This window comes from Vigna radiata, chromosome 11 (assembly GCF_000741045.1).
Source record: "Vigna radiata var. radiata cultivar VC1973A chromosome 11, Vradiata_ver6, whole genome shotgun sequence".
In the NCBI taxonomy this organism is placed as follows: domain Eukaryota; kingdom Viridiplantae; phylum Streptophyta; class Magnoliopsida; order Fabales; family Fabaceae; genus Vigna; species Vigna radiata.
In genome coordinates, this window is record NC_028361.1 from 8,116,453 (window position 1) to 8,137,239 (window position 20,787).

The 20,787-nt window shown below is 33.0% G+C and overlaps 2 protein-coding genes and 1 pseudogene across 7 annotated transcripts; 1 reads left to right on the plus strand and 2 right to left on the minus strand.

Moving 5' to 3' along the window:
• The first annotated feature begins 2,180 nt into the window (after positions 1–2,180).
• On the plus strand, positions 2,181–7,522 carry LOC106776462 (carbon catabolite repressor protein 4 homolog 4). Of its 6 annotated transcripts, none has more exons than XR_002670069.1 (12): positions 2,181–2,279; positions 2,376–2,464; positions 2,558–2,598; positions 2,702–2,751; positions 2,842–2,911; positions 3,451–3,572; positions 4,036–4,178; positions 4,508–4,652; positions 4,797–4,944; positions 5,656–5,984; positions 6,763–6,818; positions 7,097–7,521. XR_002670069.1 is itself a non-coding variant. In XM_022787474.1 (12 exons), the coding sequence occupies exons 1-11, from the start codon at positions 2,221–2,223 to the stop codon at positions 6,773–6,775; spliced, it is 1,188 nt and encodes a 395-aa protein (XP_022643195.1). In that variant the 5' UTR covers positions 2,181–2,220; the 3' UTR covers positions 6,776–6,818; positions 7,097–7,520. The 6 variants fall into 6 exon arrangements, 5 of the variants coding, with proteins under 5 accessions (XP_022643195.1, XP_022643197.1, XP_022643196.1 ...); XM_022787474.1 differs by having other exon boundaries at positions 5,656–5,963; positions 7,097–7,520; XM_014663925.2 differs by having other exon boundaries at positions 2,212–2,279; positions 2,348–2,464; positions 5,656–5,963; positions 7,097–7,522.
• A 901-nt stretch (positions 7,523–8,423) lies between these two features.
• Positions 8,424–9,740, minus strand: LOC106777397. Its single transcript, XM_014664979.2, has one exon. It carries the CDS (start codon positions 9,520–9,522, stop codon positions 9,133–9,135), a length of 390 nt encoding a protein of 129 aa, XP_014520465.1. The 5' UTR covers positions 9,523–9,740; the 3' UTR covers positions 8,424–9,132.
• Positions 9,741–13,624: 3,884 nt separating this feature from the next.
• LOC106776705 lies at positions 13,625–18,578 on the minus strand (annotated as a pseudogene).
• Between the last annotated feature and the right edge of the window lie 2,209 nt (positions 18,579–20,787).

Here is a 20,787-nt window from a genome sequence, read left to right on the forward strand (position 1 = left end):
TGGTAACTATTAATATGATCATTAAACATATTAATTAGTCATTAATAATATTTATTTATTTTAATTAGTGTTTGTCTAATTGTCGATCAATTACCTATTTTGGCTCGGATTCTCTTTAACATTGATTCCTGAGATATAGTTCAAACATGTTAATACAATAGAAATTAAGAGTTACCAGAGAAGAATTTGCTAAGACGTAATCTTTATAATATGATAAGTTCTCTATTAAGTATATTAGCTATGATTTTGAAAAAATATACAAATGGTCATTGGCTTAAACAGAAAGAAAAAATACAACGATATAATATAAATTAGAAGACTAAGATTAAACTCACTTTAAAACATATTGAATCTGAATCAATTATAAAACAATATAAGACTATTTTGTATTGAATCAATTATCAGAAACTAACAAGGTGTATTTTGTTATAATTGTCATTTCTGACCATATAATTTTGATGGATAAAGACAAAACTCATTTCAATAATTTTTTGAAAGAAATCAATATTAAACCATTACTTAGGAATAACATATTCGGAAGAAACCAAAACAATAATTTTTAGTTTGGGTCCTGAATATTTTTACAATTATATTAAATATTTCAGAGAATATTTACTATTCATTTGACTCAAACAATATTAATTGTAGAAGAAGATATGGTTGTTTATGAAAAGAATATTTATAAGTCTAAAACAGTCTTAATCGATTGTTGATGAGAATCTTGCTCAAAATAATTAATGTTAATGATTTGTGGAAAGAAAAGCAGATAAGCATAGAGAAATTAAGTATTAGGAGGAGGCAAGGCATATGCAAGATGGAACAAAGTGGCAGCTGAAAAATTTAAGTGCTTCTCATGGGACATGTGATGGCCAAATGCATTTAATATGGAACCACCGGAAGTTGAGAGAGAACGCGGAAAGCGAAAGTGGAAAAGGACTTTTTCTGGATAACATGTTATGAAAAGTTTGGCAGAAGAAAGCAATTGCAAAACCTAACTCTTCATTTCCTCACTAAAAAATATATTAATTCAGTTGGTTTAACTAACGGAACAAGTAAGGAAGCCACCAAACTGCACCTCCAAGTTATTCAACAATCAGAATAAGCAACTGCTTAACATGCTCAGGAAACGTGCTTCTCAGAATTTCTGTGGTGACCAATCAATTAATGGCATTCACCGCGGTCCATATCTGTCTTTTCTTATGACAACTGTTGTGAAAAGGCCATATACTTCAATGGATGATAGTGCGACTGCTCAATAATAGCCATGCGATTTGATTAAAATCACAGTATATATATTTTGTTATTTTATATAAAGCCTCAAATACAGTGATGCTATTGGGTTTGAATTTTGAACATTAAACATGTTATCATGAAACCAAATTGTCTTCATCAGAAGACATGTCCCACAGAAAAAGCCTTCAATCAATGAGCAGAAATAATATTAATGGCAGATAGATCAATGTCAATGACAATCAAAATCTGTTGCACCAAATGGTTGAAAGTGATAATGAAAAAGAAGATTATCTCCACTGAGCTTGTTGCCATTTTATAAAACGAAAATTGAAGACTTGTTTGCTACGCAAGTGGAATCTGTATGATCTAAATGGACGAATCAATTGCTTCGGCTTATCCACAGTCACCACGATTTCTCACATCCATTAAAATTTCATGCTTCCTTATTTTCCATTTATAGGTGCTTTTCATAAAATCACGGGTCATTTCTTTATGTACTCCTGTGACTTCCACCATGAAAATTTATTTGTTTCGGATGTAAAGTCGAGAATTTTCACAAAATACTATTTTACATTTTCTTTTGATTGAGTTAGTTTAAGTAGTTCTAAATATTTTCAATAGATTTTAAAATTTGTTAAAAAAAATTTCAAAAACTTCAACAAATTTCAAAATTTGTTGAAAAAAAAAGTGGGGTATAAGATTTTTTTGAAATGCAAAAGATGATTTTAGAATTTTTAAAAAATGTAGGGGTGGAAGAAGAAATGCGGGGTGATGTAAAGAGAAACACTCTTTTGAAAGATACTCATTACACCTTATTCCAGATCAAAATTTAGAAGCCTCTGATGGGGTGCAGGAAATAACACCCCCAAATCAAAGTTCTTGCTAGATTTGATGGGCTGAAAAGGTCCCCTGGGCCCATGGTGAACTAATTGGGCCTGTATTTAGAATCAAGAAAAGCGCCGCCACATTGTTCCTATCGCTGCTGAGATGCTGAAAGCATTGGGTGCACGTGCAGTGCTATGCTCGAACTCTTCTTCTTCCACTAGGTACGGTGCTTACACATTCAAATCCCATTAACAATCTTTTGGACAAATCTTTGAGTTCCTTTTAACAGTGTGTGCTGAATGAATTAATGAATGAAGTGTTGTAAGGAAGATGAGTTCTGCGCCGGCATCTCGCAAGTTCGTTTCCGTGGAAGGCTCAGACATACATTCCAGAAGTAAACCTGATGGTAACGAACCTAACCTTGATTTTCCCATCTCCTTTGAATTTGACGTTGTTCAATTAAGTTACGTTTTTTCGCTTCTCAATTTTTATTATTCAGGCTTCAGATTCAGTCTTGTTTCGTATAACATATTGGCGCAGGTACGCTAATTGTAACAGTTTTGAATTTTGTATGGACGAACATACGCTTACGATTTTATTTACTCTTTTTTTTTTGAATATAAAATGTCTGATTGCAATGTAGGTTTATGTGAAGAGCTCGTCGTTCCCGCATTCTCCATCTTCGTCTCTCAAGTAATTAATGTGCTTTGCAATTATTAAGGTTTCCAATGATGAATGTGAAATTTGCACGCTGATTTGACTGATTGATTTTGCTTCCTGTAGATGGAAACCTCGTTCAAACACAATTTTGGAAGTTCTCAAGGACTTGGGAGCTGACTTTTTCTGCCTGCAGGTTTTTTTATTGTGTTAAACTGTAGTTTGGCACTGATTATTAGTAGTCAGTACAAGTTACATGCTTATTTTGATATAATTAATAAATAGAAATTTATAATATGTCAATTATTATTTTATTAAATTCATAATAAACAAATATTGTTGAATATAAACTATATTTTTTATTTACAACGAGAGTAGTTTACATTTTGATACAAGGTTATTTTTAAGCATTGAAAGCTATTGAAGTTTAACATGGAGATAAAAGATGGAATAAGTAAGATAGAAAAGAATTGATTATTAAGAAGATTACGTATACTACACTTAGAAAGTTGGGGATGGATGGCTAAGAATTTTTTGGTTAGTTGTCAAGGTAATTTGTGAATTGTTATCCAAAAGAATGAATAGGGAGATTGTCGAGAATGTCAATCTAAGTGAGAGAAGATTGAATTTCAATCTCCAATTTGTTTATTTTAATTTATAACTTATGAGTAAATTTTAATCCCTTGATTACTTTCTTTCAAGTGATGCTCTTCTTCTTATCATGAATCATTTCAGGAAGTTGATGAATTTGAAAGCTTTTACAAAGGAAACATGCAGAATTTAGGATATTCTTCGATTTATATGAAGAGAAGTGGTCAAAAGCGTGATGGGTGTGGCTTATTTTACAAGCATGACTGGTATGTTCAAATTTTGTTCGGTTGTTTTACAAGCATAAGCTTGTAGCTATGGAAGTAAGGGAGTGATTTATAATGATTTTAATTTTACCTCGAGTATTGGAGCAGTGACTAGTGAGTGGCTACAATTTTGCACCTAGAGTGGAGACAAGTATTTTAGAAAGTTGAGGAGAACTACAATAACTTTGCTAATCTAATTTCCAAAGTCAGTGTATTACATGCACACACATTCCTTGGAACGATTCCAACTTAATTTGCAAGTAATAACCATACTCTGCTTGATATAGGTTATTTAATATTTATATTGGAATGGTTCTTTGTATCTTTTATCTCTCTTCCCCATCTCATCTTTTGGATTTAACTATTAGTTACTTTTTTCTCTCCAAAAGAATTTAATATTACAATATTCATTGATGGTCAGTCCTATTTATCTACTTAATTTTATCCTTAAATTTTTTTCGTTTAGTGCAGAGTTGCTCTTAGAGGAGAAAATTGAATACAATGATCTTGTAAAGTCCATTCCAGATGGGAACTCTTCAAACGATGATGATCACACCAATATTCAGACTGTCCATGCTGATAAACAAAAGGACGTGGAGCCCAAAAATGGTAAATGCAAAATGAAATTAAAGATTTGTTTGAAATGTAGATTTTCTTCTCATATTAGGGATACTTAAAGAGTTTATATTTTCTTCTATACACTGTTTTAGTTTTTGTTATTGAATGACTGATGAACTGGCGGAAGCTCAATTCTATTTCTTCAACTTCATTTCTATTGCAGCAGTGTTCCCTGTTTTCCTTTTCTTAGCTATTTCCTTTTGTTATTTTCTTATGGTTTCTTTTAAGTTCATTGTTTTGACACACAGAATTTGAGGTTACTTGGATGTCTGTACAGATTAGAGTATGCTATTTCTTCATTAACTAAATTCTTGATTCAGGTTCTAAATCGAATACAGAAGATCGTGGAGATCCCAATGACCCCCGTGTGAGACTTAAGCGTGATTGTGTTGGAATAATGGCTGCATTCAAATTCAAAGATCCCTCTCGTCATATTGTTATTGTGGCCAACACACATCTTTATTGGTAATGAAGTGACTTATGTGTGTTTTACTTCATTTTTCAGTTGTCTTCGAATGACAGTTTAACTCAATTTGGATTGTGTATGGCAACATGGTTTTGCTTAGCTTTAGTGGTGGAATTAATAAATTACATATAATTTTGCCCCAGGGATCCTGAATGGGCGGATGTCAAGCTTGCACAAGCTAAATATCTTCTATTCCGCCTGGCAAAATTTAAAACACTGGTCTCAGATAGATATGAATGCATACCTGAAGTCATTGTGGCTGGTGACTTCAATTCTCAGCCAGGAGACACGGTACTAGCATTCCTTAAATCTCAACTTCTCTATTTTTGTCTAAATTCTAATGTCCCTGTGCTTTTGCTATAGTCCAAATCTAGCCCAACTCTTCTCTTGGAATTTGAAGAGATCCTGTCTGATAATCTGCTAGCAATTCATAGTCATGGATTATCCTTCAACCTCAGTGGAAAAGAGAAAAATGTCATAGAAAAAGTTATTGGGAAAAGGAAATCACAAAAATGTGTCTGGGATGTCATAGCTGAGTGTTGCACAGTTTAACTCCTCTCCCTTGAAGAATTGCAATATTTTTTAATAAACTCTTGACCAAACTATGCAAGTAATCTGACGCACGAATCCTGAGTTTCACAAAAGATGTTGTACACAATTCAATGTTCATAGCAATTGATTAAAAACTGTTTAATGTTCAAAAATAAATATAAAACTCTTAGTATGACTATAATCGCTAAATCAATTTAACACAGTGAAAAATATTTTACTATATTAAATATAGAAGCTTTCCAGAGTTTTTTATAGTTAGCATTAGATTGACCAGTGCAACACTGACTAATTTGTACAGTCATAGTTCTATTCTTGTATGAATTTGTTGTTGCCTGTGTAACTTTTAATCGTACTTGATTACTCGTCATAGCTTTGGATGTGGTTTCAAAATACGTGCTGTATTTCCTCTAATGCTTTACTAACTGATAGCATTTTCCCCTTTTTTATCAGGTCTACCAGTACCTTGTATCCGGAAATCCTTCATCAAACCTGATGCTGAACTGTTTAGACGAGTCGCCTCCTATTCCCTTATGTAGTGTCTATGCTTCTACAAGAGGAGAACCACCATTTACAAACTACACACCTGGCTTCACTGGAACACTCGACTATATTTTATTTTCCCCTTCTGATCACATTAAACCAATTAGTTTTCTTGAGCTTCCAGACTCTGATGCAGCCGATATTGTTGGTGGACTGCCAAACTTCAGTTATCCCAGTGATCATCTACCAATTGGTGCTGAGTTTGAAATCATCAAGGAGTAAATATTCTTCTATGCCAGGTGTTCTTTAAATTACCAGGCTTCATGTTCCATCTCCTCCCCCTTTTTGGAGATGCAAGCAAGGCTCTAGGAGCAAATGTACAATGAATTATGTCTTAAAATCATCACAGGCACTTGGCAAGGTGGCTAACAGTCACCAAAATGCTAATGTTATGCGGGAATCCTTGTTTTGTGATGAAAAATTCGTTTGAGTTTCTGACTTACCCCACAAAAATTGCAGCCCAGTCTTTTTAAAGTTGTTTTATTCTCAGCCAGACAGTTTCAGAAAATTTGTGAACATATGTATTATTTTAAGACAATATTTTGTTTTGTATTTTTTTGGAGGTAAAGCATTTTTGTGATTAAATGTCATTTATTTCAAAGGAATACTGGAAAAAGTGTCTATTCCAAATTTCTTTGTTAATCTTGAAACCGAAGTGATTAATTTTGGCTGTCGGATGTCCTTTCAGGCCATCATCACTTACCGGCCCCTTCATCCTTATGACCATGATCTTTTTCGTTGGATATTATTTTTTTATGATTGTGGTGCAAGTTTTGAACCTGTCCATACGAGACAGAAACTTGATGTTCATCATGATTGTGGCATGCTTTGATGGCCCAACGATAACGACTGGCAGTTAAACACTACCCTGATTTACGAAGTCAATGTTTGCCTATACCCTATCAGATTTCACATATCACTGTTTTCCCATAACACACATTACCTTGTGAGAATGCGCTTCCTATTGGCTATAAATTCCAAATATCACTTTGTCTTTGTTTTGTTTATGAAAAATAGGGTGGATGAGTGAAGGAATGCTTGGAGGAGAAAAGTTAGGAGATATATTTTTGAAAGTAGGGACATTTACCAGTAATATTTTTAGTATTTGTTTTCATTTATTATATCCATCTTCCTAATTCTCTTTTTATTTATTCTATATTCCAAACACTGTTAACTTTTATTTTATGTGCTACTATTCCCATCATTTTTTTCTCTATTTTCATCTTTTATATTTCCCCTCTTTTATCAAACAAATGATTTATGCAAGAATGGCAAACTCAGTAGCTAACTATCTATTTTTTTACATTGTCAGTGCAATAATGAAACCAATTTACTTGTTTTGCTGGTGTAGGGAATTTTGAAATTTCAGATGTTCCATAGCTAATTTGCTTTGTTGTATATAATCGTTGGACGGCTCTCATCTGTCTATTCGCGTGATGGTTAGCACAGTGTACTGTTATCACCAATGGCATAGATTGCAGCAGGGCCCTTACAAATTGACACCAACAGTTATAATTGGCTCGTTTCGTTTGGGACCACAAACATTGCAAGTTGCAAGTTGGGGAGAGGGCGTTGTAGGTTTTTTGTTCTCAGTTTTCATGTTTTTAAGGTTGGTTAAATTTAACCACTCATGTTGCTTCGTGTCAATTAAGGTAAACTACACAATCTGAAGTGTGAGTAGTTATTCTTCAGATAGCTTCATTCTAAAATGCTTAGATTTAATGCCAAATGAAATCATCATGACTTTCTTTGAGGAAAGTTCATATCTTTAAAAAAATAAAATTGTGACATGGTCATATAAGCCTTTAGATAGATAGCATTTACCTGTCTCCGAAATCTGAACCAAAGCCGAAGGAAAGTGAGGAAGTGGGGCTCATGGCGATTAACAAAAATCCTTGCATTTTTGTCTTTGGATGGAACATAAAGGAAAGTTTTCCCTCGTGACTTGGGAAACAGTGTGTACAGATAGAGGTACCTTTTATGACTATATATAGCAGGTCACCATCAGAAACTTTAATTGGGATGCCGTGTGCGGTACATCAAATATTTGACATTTCAACTAACTTTTCCATGAACTGGAATCGAGCTCGACCTAGATTCTTGAGGTAACCAAAATAAATGCTCAGTAAATGCTGTGCTCATGCCTACGAAAATCTTATCAAATTCATCATTATATTCTCTACAAGAAGCTTTAAAGAAAGGTTTTGTCATCCATAATACTACGTTTATCGTTAAAATAAAATAGTTTCAACGGATCTCTTAAAAAGTTAAACAACTTTATCCTAACTTTTAACGAGCACCTCTTTGAGATCCTTGTTCTCTGCCTGTTTTTTTCGTCACATTAAATCTCATGGAAGTGTATAACTTTTCTCTCTGATTTTTCATAATATAGTTTCACGTTTTGAGTGTTCATCAAAGGTTATCCATACGGTAAACAAGGCACCCAAATTTTAATCTTCACTCTTAAGACATTCATGATTCAAACATTTCAATTTCATCTTTTGCTGGGGTGTGTTTTCCACATGTGCTGTTATTAGTCTTACACTGCTCTTTCTTTCTCCTATTGGATGATGAGGATCGACACGTTCCATCTCATACAATAATTACTGTTAAATTTATTTTTGTATTAGTTTTTTTTTTTTTTTTAATGTCATGCTTCCTTCTCTTCAGAAAGCTCCACTGCTGAAGAACCCAAACAAATCCACCAAGTAGAGTGGTAACAAATTCATGACTCGTCTCATAGTGGGAACTTGGCATATGTTAGTCCATGTTCTGGAATTTTCTACAAATTCTGGTGAACTTATTTTGACACAGGAATAGAATATATGTGGGCTAGCTAATTTCACATTCAAGTTTAGTTGGAACAATGTAAATGTGTATATCTGAATCTTCTGGAATAACGTTTGCTGGTCTAATCAAATCATAGCCTCTGAGCTTGAAACGATTCTTAAAAATATAGTATTAGTTCAAATATCTCGACTTTGTCAGAACTTTCAAAATGTAACATTTGTATTCAATGTTTTAGTGGTGCAATTAGTTATTCTTAACTAACACACATATACTTATGTAGTTAATTAGCACTTGAGCAACTTTTTGGAAAAAAAAAGTCATCAATATGTAGAACATAACATTTGTTCAACTTTTATTTATTACATAATTACAATTAGTTCCCTAAAAATGTACTTTTACTTCATAATCCAGCAGGGAACTTCTCAAGAAACCTGCCCATAGAAGTGCAACTCCAGTCAAAACCTGATTACAAATTTCTACTGAATTTTAATAATATAAACACTCGGGACATTTTTTATTTTCTGCTTTATGTGCTCCAACATAGTATGAACCAGACATGAGAACATGCATGTTGCCCCTACTGAGGGAGGAACTGTATTAATTTGGAAGAACTGGCACTGAGAAGTATGTCTCAGTAGTCATTGGTGCTTCAATGCTCATTGTTTTTGCCTCAGTAGAAACCTCTCCAAGGAATCCGTTGTAGAAGGCTTTAACCTTTATGACTATGTAAAGAAAAGAAGATGCAAGGTATGAGAAGCCCAACCTGTGAAGCTTTTGTGCTTGTTGTCTACCTCGGTTTGTGCCACGTTTTGTACCCTTTTCACGTTCCATGTTGTTAGTATGATGTTCTTTGAAGTTACCTTGGGGTTGGATTCGGAGATATTCATAGTTTTGGAGATGAGATAGTGAGCAAGGGCTCCCTCTTTCTCCATAAGAGGCTGCACGGTGCATTAGTCTCTTGGATCTTACAACACTATGGGAAGCCATGTACGTGGTCAGTGTTTATTTGCAAAATGGCCAGGAATCAGTTTCACAAGAGTGTTGCTGTGATATTGGTGGAGCACAAGGAGTGTTCTCTCTCTCACCTCTCTTCTAAATTCTAATTGAGATTTGTAATGATGAGGACCTTTATATAGAGAAGGCCAGCATGGCCTGAAGTTATACTGGTGTGATTTTTTAGGCTAATGTTGATCTTTTCACACCCTCTGTTGTGTTGCACACACTAACTGACAAGCATAAGAAATTGTGATAGAAAGTGACATGAATAGGTCATAAGTTTAGGTAAACTCATCATTTACCAAGTTTCCTTTTCCAAAAAGTATGTGTTCATTTTTCTTTCACAAAAGCTAAACTGCTTAATATTGTGGGAGATTTTTGGAAAGTATATCTGACTTATCTTCACATTCAGAAGAGGAAAATTAAGAAAAAAACTGAGTCTAAAAATGCCTGATAAAATTAACTTAATATCAGCTTGTTCAAGTTAAATAATAAGCCTATGATGAGTGTGACATCAGAGTTTGAATACAAATTGAGGCCTAGCAACAGTTAGTGTTACTGGTTTAAAAGCAATGGGAGAAATAAAAGAGGGTCCCATAGAATTAGGAACAAGTAAGTGGCACGTGAAGTGTAGGACCTATTAGAACAAGCTGGATAGCACTGTCATATTCATTCAACTTCAATGAAATGCAAGTTGGGGGTGGAAGGAATCATGGATCACTCAATTACATGGTTTGGAGCACAAATTTTGTTACTTCTGTAAGGCTTCGAAATTAGAAATCAGTTTGTGGCAGATAAATATACAAAAGGGTGTTTTTAATTTAATTGAAGTATTTTTTTATCATAAAAAACTGCACCTCAGATATGAACTTGTCCTTACCTATTTGCTGTATGAACAAATTCACTTCACAGAAAATCCTTATTCCTAGATTTTTAATGTCTTGAGCTAAGTTTACATAAATTATTTAACTAAATACTTATTTAACATATATAACTTATCACATCATTTAGCTTGTAACTTATTTTTGACAAGCTTCATGGTAAAATATACTGACAAATTTCATAGCTGTTCTGTCAGCAAGTACTTTCTAAAGACGTAGTTAATTTGTTGAAGGAGTATTCCATATACTATAAAAAACTTAAGTAAACAAACCTGAATGGATCAGATTTCTCTAAGTTTATTCATTATTTTCTTATTTTACCTTTAAAATATATTTTCAGTATAAACTCTCACTATCTCTCAATCACATGAATAGGTATTAGTTATTGTCCATGAAAAAGTGGAACCAAGCTATATGAAAGTTAGTCATTAGATAAAACTGGAAGCTAGGATGAAACAGTAATGTCCTTCTTCTTTGTTGATTGATAATGACTTTTAAGTAGCAGAAAACTCTAGAAAAATAAATTTAGACAACCCAGTAATACCAAACAGATTTGTAAAATAAAGTTCATTCTTTTTATATAAACTTTACATCCTAAACATGAAACCAATATTTGTAAGCAATCAACAATGACTAAAATAAGTTCAAATATCATCTTAAAATTTGAATTTGGATAGAATTAATCTTACAAAAACTGATTTTTAAACTGAAATTTACATTTGATTTTAATCATGAGTATGGATTTTCAAAATGTGAAATTGGTGAGAATCAATTAATCGAAAGACAAGTTAAATGACACAAAGAAGGTATATTTGGAAATAAAAATGGGGTTGAAACGAAAGAGCACAAATACATTATGGCAGTGTTGTGCTCGTGGCAGTGTATTTGTCTTTATTTCATTCCATTTGGAAAAGATTTAAATTATCTTTTTCCTTTGTCTGTGTGTGTATGGTTTGAATATTAATGCACATGCTGTGCTGCACGGTATGGAGTTACAGTTTTGGACAACCAGTTCACGTGAATTGAGCTGGCCAATTCATCCTTTTCTTCAGCTCTTTTCATTATATGAGAACCATTCTCATTAGAAGAGTGGTATTGGAAAGTCCCACATCGCTTGTCTGAAGCTAAAATCTAACATGGTATTAGAGTCTTTATGTTATTGTCATTGTAAATTATATAGGGAAGAATTCTAATACTATCTCTCGATGTTAGTTTGTCAGTAACGCTTGTGTAGTTAAACATATCAATCTTAGGGTATCATGAGATGTTAACTTAGTTGAGATGTCAAAATACATAGTGATACCTAACACGAGTTTATTAAAAAAATTAATATTAGTTTGTTAGTAATGGTTGTTGTTTGGAGTGTAGGAGGTCCAATGTCTACTTCAAACAATTTTTCCCTCGCTTATTCTTCAGTTTTTCTCTACCTGTTTAGATAGTTTATTCTTCAATCGATCATGTGTATTGGTTAAAGATATTTTGATGTTTAAATTAGTTTGAAATCGATTGGTTAAGCAATTAACGTTATAATAAATGTGTCGTAAAAAGTCCTAAAAGCCATACGTTTGACTTGTATCTATAGTTTTCTCAATGAGTTTCTTATTAAGATTGGTCTAATCACAGTCCAACTATGTTTAAACCCAATCACTGACCTGTTTAGCTTAACTAGATGATTAACTAATTCTGATTATAGTTGATCGGTCTCCCCCAAGTTTGGACAATCGATCATTTTATGATATTTTGATCAATATGTACTAACTAATACATCTACAGTAGAGTTATATAGTTAAACACACCAATATAGTGTACTCTGAGATGTCAGGTTAGCTAAGATGTCAAGATACATAGTGATACCAAACATGTTTATTAAAAAAAAAAATAGTAATATTAGTTTGTCACTAATGGTTGTGTAGTTAAACATACCAATAATACTCTTCTACAAAGAAGATCAATCAAGAAAATATTGGTCTACAACCAGTTCCAGATCAACAAAATACTTAGTTCATGAAAACAGCGAGGACTACTGAATGATTTCTTGTTTAGAGCTTACCCCTTGCAATCTTCATGTGTGTGTGTATATATATATCTATAAACAGTGAGGACAATTGTCAAATATATATGAAACGATTCACTTGAATTTGTCGCAAAAAAATCACTTGGATCAGTCTTCAAACAGTTAATGGTTTTGTCATAACTTGCACTAGTGTATTTCTAATTCTGAAACTACAACAAAATCAATCGATGCAGATGAAAAGAATTCATTAATTGACTTTAACAGAGCAAACTCTAAAAGAATTATAAGAGAAGTGGAGTTTCAACTAAGCTTGCAGCATAATATTAAGAAAAGTATATGGACTGCAAAAAATAATACTAAAATTTACCAAATCATGGGAAATAAAAGTACAGAAAGTACATCGAGTCCATTACTCTATGAATTATTACATACAAACGCATAAGAAAGATAACTTTGAAGGATTGACGAATTCATATGAGCAGATAGAAAAGCAAAAGCCTTATCCCAAGAGCTGGGTAAATATAATTAAATAGTAAACCTTATTGCAAACACATCAGTTTCTAAAATAGCCGTGACTTTGGACCTCAGCTTTGATTATTCAAATGCCAACACCTGAAATTTGAGAAGAAGCTGGTTAACTTTATAGTTCTGGAATTTTGAAATACAGAGAGAAATAAAAGAAAGTGAAATTGTAACTTTATGAGCAATTAGTAGGGCATGAGCTCAAGCGAACGACATATGCAATTAAGAATATAGAACTCTCAGTTTTACTATAGTGTTGAGTTTGAAAAGGAAAACTTAATCTGTGGGGAAATAGTTTGTAATGGAACTACTATTAAAATTTGGCAGAAGCCAGAATATGATGTATCTACATTTGTTCTCAAGTATTATGGGGAGAATGAAGTCATTTTCCATTTGTCTTACAAGCTAGAAAGATTCTCTTGATTTTATTCTTTCCTTTGGGGACTCTAGTGAACAAGCAAGTCTAATTCCAATGACTGAAATGAAGTGCTTTTCATGGTTGTAGTAATATTATGAGAAAAGTATGCAACAAACACAAATAATATCTGAGCCTAATGATATAAAGGACTGACATCACTCTTCACCTAAAACCTTAAGGCAATGAGTTAATGGGTCTTTCATCTTATATAGTGCTCTACTTTCTCATTTCTATCCAATGTGGGACTTAGACTCACACTTAGATTCCCAACATAGACACCTCATAACTCACTCCATACTCTGACATGTATAGCAAAACTTTCATTAGTACATAAGTTCTTACAAAAAGAGAAGACAAATAAAAAAAATTCTATTCAAAAGTTTACATAATACCTAGGGGAGCATAGCCAACCGTGTCCTTTATTCCAGTTGTAGTTGTTTGCTTAGAAGTGGTGCTATTAATGGTTAGAAGTCTTGCTATTCCAAAATCACTAACATGAGCAACCATGTCGTCATCAAGCAAGGCATTGCTAGGCTTCAAGTCAATGTGAATGATTGATTGCTCATATTCATGATATAGATAATGTAATGCAGAAGCAATATCAATCATGATATTTAATCTTTGATCAAGGCTCAATGTTCTTGAGTGCTCTGTATTTAATGTTGTAGCATACAACCATTGCTCCAAGCTTCCATTTTTTATGTACTAAAAAACTAGAGCTTTAAATTCTTCACCTTTGTAATCTGTGCTAGAACAACATGTCAAGATTTCGATGCCTAACATTTTTAAGCTCATTGCATTCAACAATGAAACTCTTGTGAGCTCCTTTTCTTTGAAGGTTTAGGACCTTTATGACAACGACTTTGTCTTCTAAATCAAGAGTTCCTTTGTAGACAGAGCTAAAATTTCTAGATCCTATCAAGTTTGATTTGAGAAACCATTAATTCCGTTGTGCAAACTTCGGATGAAACTCTAGCTAGTTGGTCAATTCTGGTGAATCCAGTGATGGTTTCTTACTTGCTTTCCTCATCCAACAAATTATTAAGATAAATGACAGTATGAGAAGAAAAACAACTGCACTAACTATGATTACAATTAACCTAAACTTGTGGTGTTTGCAAGTTTCTTAGTTTTGGCAGGAGATGGTGGTGGACGCAGTTCTGAAATACCTCCACATAGCTTACTATTTTCAGTTACACCTAATGCACTTGCATTTCTAAAGACACCTTCGGTTAGTATCTCACTGTCCAACGTATTAAAAGATATATTGAAATATTCTTATAAAGGAATGTTTTGCAGAGAGTTAGGAATTGATCTGGACAAGTGGTTTTGTGACATGTCTAAATCTCGAAGTGTTGGAAGTTTCACATCGACTAGAGATAAGACCAATTCATAGTATATAAGTGGGTGCAAAACTCACCTTACAAGTCAGTTTTGTAGAATTGAATTAAGCTTAAAATTCACTTCTAACACGACGACTTATAATGCTAGGAATGTGACCAGACAAATAGTTGTTAGCCAGAGATATAGGTTGCTCATTTCTTCTTGTATGCTACCACTCAAAGAGTTTTGTGTCAAATCAAGAAGTTTGTTAGAAATGACAGATTTATAATTTTTTAGGTATGGTTCCTGTAAGGTTGTTTTGATACAGATCCAATTCTTGTAACATTTGAAAGTTTCCTACATTAGGAGGAATATTTCCTTGTAACATATTTTGCTCCATACCTAGGAAAAACAATTGACTAAGGTTGCCTATGAAGGCTCGTATTTGCACTGACAGTTTGTTTGCACCCAATGACAGCTTTTGCATTTTCTGTAACTTTTCAAAGTTGATAGGATAATTCCACTAATGCTGTTATGTTCTATCATCAAGAGATTTAAACCAATTAAATTTCCTAACAATGCAGGAATTTCTCCTGATATGTGATTTAAATTTGGAAGTTTTTGAAGTGAGCCAATTTGGATTTGTATTTTGCCAATCAAATTGTTTCCATACAGGTATAAGATTTGAGATCAGTGCTACCTGTCAAGTTTGTAGGGATTTCTCCTACAAATGAGTTATTTCCCAAAAAGAGTTTCTGCAGTTGTGACAATCGTCCCACTTCTTGTGGGATTTCCCCATAGAGGTTGTTGTTCATGATGTTGAAGTTTGTCATGTATGAGAGATTTCCAATGTGAGGAGATAAGATGCTTTCAATTGTGTCCTTCTAAATTCAACTCTAACTCTTTGAAGTCTGGAATTGCATGTGATTCCATACGAGTGCAAAAGTTAATAGAAGTATTCCATGAGAGTAAGATTCCTAACGGGTCCATGGATATGGATTCTTTGAACTTAAGTAGTGACAAATGACCAGAATTATTTGGTAATGCAAAAGCAATCATGTTTGGGGTAAATGGTACTGAGTTTAACGCAAAGAGAGAAAACAGATAGACATGTAATGAAAGTAACACAGGAGAAAAATAGTTCATTTTGGCCAAGAATTTATGACCGATAGATGGTTATACTCTTCCAATTCTTAGCCAGCTTTATATATAACTTGGTAACTTGAGTACAGAGACAGTTTTAAGCCACAAAAGTTGAATCCTGGAAGACTTATGAAAGTTATAGCTAGCAAGTAAAGCATCCCAGAGGGAACGCCACTGCAAGTCAAGCATCCCAAATTTGTCAAAAATTAGATTTCTATCACATAAAGAATGTGGATGACTGCAATGAAGGATCAGAAAAAAAGATAAGTGAATGTTAGATCACATTGCTACAACCAAATTATCCATTCCTACTTGAAGAACGTCTTCATCACGTGCCCGTCTTCCACCATATTCCAAAGTCTCGAGATCTCAGTAACGCCTTCATGTGAAGGCATGATACCAAATGAGATTTGAACCTAACCACATAATGGATTGACACCGTTCTCTACCTAAAATCTTAAGACAATAGATTAATGGACCTTTCTGTTGGGATAAATTTAATTATCAATGAATAACAAGACTCAATTTTGGAAAAAATATCTGAGTGTGTATTGAGAGATTTTCCCAACACTTTCACCTTTATATAGTGCTTTACTCTCGATTCTTTCCAATGTGGAACTTGGACTCATGCTTGGATTCCCAACCTGCATCCAAATATTTCGTCTCCACTGGTGGTAATTTGATCTTGTGGACAAGCACGAAACAAAATGTTATGGCAAGATCTAGTGCAAAAGCAAAATATAAAGTTATGGTCTCAACCACTTGTAAGCTTGTTTGGCTTAAGCAATTATTAGAGAGTTACAATTTGGAGATGTCACTCAAATGACACATATGTGACAATCAGATTGAGATTGAGAGTCATTTCATTGGAGAAAAGATTCTATATGGAGACATCAAGACTGAATTTGTTAACTCAAGTGATTAGTTAGTAGATATTTTCACTAAATCTTTACGAAACCGAGAATTGATTATATTTATAACAAACTTGGTACATACAATTTGTACGGACCAACTTGAGGAGAAGTGTTAGATATATTAAATTATTAAATATATTAGATAAATATCTTATCTTTATCTTTTATCTTAGTTTCTTTGTTATTATTTTTTATTTATATTTTAGACCTAGTCCATATTTCCTTTACTATAAATAGAATACCCTATGTATATTTTCTACATAAGGAAGATTAATTTCATACTTAGTTTTTCATTATATTCAATAGACACCTTTAGTTAGAACCTATAATCTAACATGTTGAAAGATAGATTGACATAAGAAATAAATTTTTTGTATAACATTTGGAATTCCAAACGATTGATTCTGTGACAAGTCTAAACGTTGAAGACCTTTAAGTAATGCCAAAGAGAATTGTATGAATCCTTGTAATTAATTTCCTTGTGAATAGAGATATTCCAACATAATGCATTCTCCCGTAGTTCGACGAATGTGACTAGACAGATGATTCTCATATATATATAGTTAATTCAGATTTTGTAGACTGTCCAGTTCTTCTGATGTATTACCTCTCAATGTGTTTTTGGACAAATTCATCATGGTTGTTAGAGAGGAAAGATGAAAAATCCTCAAGGTTATGGTTTCTTCAAGGTTGTTTTGTTAAAGGTCTAGATGTCTAACTTTTGACAATTTCCTATACTAGGGGGAACATTTCATTCTACCACATTTTTTCCCATATCCAAATGAAACAAATGACTGAGGTTTCCTATCTCTCCTGACAGCTTGTTTGCATTTAGGTCTAACACTTGCATGTTCAGAAACTTTCCAAAAGTAGTTGGTATAGTTCCAACAATGTGGTTGTGTTCCATCGTCAAGAGAGTTAAGCCCATCAGGTTTCCTAATGACACAAATTTCTCCTGATATCAGGTTACCTCCAAGATGTTGTAGACTGAGTTGCATGGTTAAATTGCCCAAGAAATTTGGTAAATGACATCCAAAGTTATTGTAGCTTTAATCCACCCTTTGCAACTTACAAAGGTTTGTGAATGATTTTAAAAACTCCAAATCTTTAGTCGAATTATCTCCTAGATTGTTCCTATACAATGGCAGATATTGAAGATCTTGTTGCTTCCCCAGACTTGGAATTTGTTCATTGAAATGGTTTTCACTTATATCAATTACTAGAAGAACAGATGCACTAGTGATGGAAGGTGGGATTGAACCTGAGATTTTTTGTTCATAGCAATTGCAAGTAATTCTAGAGTGGGGAGGGTGAAAGAGATCCATTCAATTGATTTTCTGGAGCTGAGATTAGACTAAGAGATGACATATTATGTAAGATCGACAAGCTAAATTAACAAGAGATTAAGTTAAGTTTACGTTAGCAAATAAGTTAAAATTAAATTATGTAAGATCTTGTGTCAAAAACATTTTCAGTATTCTACAATGTTAATATAGTGTGAGAAATGGTGTTTAAAGAAGACAGGGAATATTGAGAAAAGTGAGAATTTTTAGAAAGTAATTAATATCCAAAGACTAAGCATCTGAAGTGAAACCTTTACATGATGAGCTAAAATTCAAGCAGTAACAGCAAGAGATAGAAGAATGGTGGTATGAAGTATGAACTAAACTTTCTGAAGTTTCTTCATTGCTCTTGAATCTTATGTTTGTGCAAACGGTGATGCAATGTTATGTTGCACATTTCTTCCTGCATTCATAACATAACATTGCAACATAACATAACATTGCAACATAAGATTCAGGAATTCCCATATTTTTCTTCTGCATCTCCATAAATACAAAAATTCCCACTTTGTCTTTACATTATGATTTCCAATTCTGGAATCCATTTTTTTACATGTGAAATTTAATGTTATAATTCAAAAATATATTGTTTAATAAAAATAAAGTTTCTAAATTGCATTATTCAATCGTTTTTTCCTCTCAACTTAAATCTAAAAGTTAACTTTTACATAAAAAAAACTTTCAAATTATACATTTGAAAGTCATTTCACTATGGAGGTACGAGCTAACCTAGGTTCTTTGGAAGGTTAGTTTTAGCTTATGCAAGTACCTTGATTTGCTTTAGTTTTGCGTTTTCTTCTCCTATACGCACTTATTTGAGAAATTTATAAAAATACAGCATACGTTAGTTTCTGGTTTGGTGTGTTTTGCTTCCGTGACGAATGTGTCTGCAACTTTTGAAACTTTTGAACTGAGAAGGTGCATTGCTTTTCTATTGAAAATTCAATTTCGAGTTCTTAACTCAATCTTTCAGGGTTCTGTTACTATGGTCTAGTTAAGTAACTTTAATAAATTAGAAATATAATAAAAAAAATGTGAAAAATGGTATAGTTTTGAGACACTGTTTTTCCTCTTTTCAACTTCTTTGACAGATCCATGTTTCTTATTTTCTTAAACAAGAGATTTAAGAAATAGAAATAGAGAATTTCATTCAAAATGCTAATGATATAAATTTGCTCTTATTTTGGTATCAAACTTTCTTACTTCCATAACAGATTATTGTGTTGTGCATAATCTGCTTGATCAAATTCATTGTTGTTTTGTAATTCTACCTTCAAAAACAATGCTCATAACATGTTTGTTACAATGTCTGAACCATGTTTGTATTAGTATACCAGAAACACACAAGTTATTAAATAATTTAGTTAAGTAATTAAAAGCATTTCGTTGGCTGTATTTAATGCTCTTTAACCAGTGCCCTCATGGCACTTGTTAGCATGAACTACTACATCAATCTTAATTCACTGAATAATGAAATGTTTACTATGCAATTTCCTTTTTTTATCATTATTTACAATGACTGTGCAGTGATATGAATATCCTAAAGTTTGTGAACTAGAAAAGGATGTAAAACATGATCTTGTTTCAAACCTTTTTTCTCATATGGTGATTTTACAAATTTGAGGTAATATAAAACCGTGTAATAGTTTTTCTTATACAATGAAGTTGTGGTTCCTATGATATGTATTGGCTGATTGCTATTGCCTCTTCTTTTAATTTGAAATATAAGGTGGTATTCAAATGACAATTCCTAATTTTGCAGGCCTTTTTTTGCTGGTAGTTTGTTAGAGATTATTCGGACTCTTCTAGAACAAACCCGAACAGATGAAAACAGGATCTTAGGCTGCAACGTTCTTTTTGATTTTCTAGATTGCCAGGTATTTAGTTATGAAACCTTTCTGACCTGATGCAATTAATATCCCTGTGGGACTGACTTATCTGGATGGTGCATAGTTAGAGATATCTGACATCATTCTTTGCTTAAATTTAAGTATCTTTTCTCATAACAATCCATTGAATTAATTCAATAGCGAGAAACAACTAAAACAATCCACAAACTTTTTTTGATTAGTTTTGGGAGATAAAAGAAAAGTTCCACACTTGTAGTTATATACGCTTCTTTTCTTTTATTATTTCCAGAATGCCAAAGGGTCGCCTGATGGAATAGAAGCATATTTTTGGCTGCTACCATTTGTCCATTTCTAAACTATGTATTCTGTTTCTGTCTGCACATATTTCTTCTTAAATTTTATCCACAAAACTTAAAAAAGAATGCAAATGCTTTATTGCTACCTGCAATTCTTGAAGCAAATACGAGTCCATAATTTCTACTTCGCAATTCATTTCTTTATCTCTATTTCTAACAAAAATACCGACAGAAAACAACAGTTCATTTCCATTTTTTCTTTTTTGACTATTCTGAGGTTTAGTCTTAATTAAACTTGAAGTTGTTCCGTGTGGAGCAGAAGATAATAAAAAGCAAATTGAATAGCTATTATTACCGAAGAAAATGACTACACAGAAACCAAGTTATTTTCACTCTGTCAAAACAGTTTAGTACAGACAATGGAATCCACCATGAAGACAAACAACATTAGGTTGTAGAAAGTGTTGCTTCATCATCCAAAAAACGAGAACAATGTGATTGTGTTTTACCCTTCAACTGTTAGCTACAAACAGGCAAGAAAATTCATATTCC

Excerpts from the sequence above, each read along its gene's own strand:
- LOC106776462 (XM_022787474.1), top strand. The coding sequence starts at position 2,221 with ATGCTGAAAGCATTGGGTGCACGTGCAGTGCTATGCTCGAACTCTTCT. Across the intron at positions 2,599-2,701 it reads CGTATAACATATTGGCGCAG|GTTTATGTGAAGAGCTCGTC; the intron begins GTACGCTAATTG and ends ATTGCAATGTAG. Across the intron at positions 2,752-2,841 it reads TCTCCATCTTCGTCTCTCAA|ATGGAAACCTCGTTCAAACA; the intron begins GTAATTAATGTG and ends TGCTTCCTGTAG.
- LOC106777397 (XM_014664979.2), bottom strand. The coding sequence starts at position 9,522 with ATGGCTTCCCATAGTGTTGTAAGATCCAAGAGACTAATGCACCGTGCA.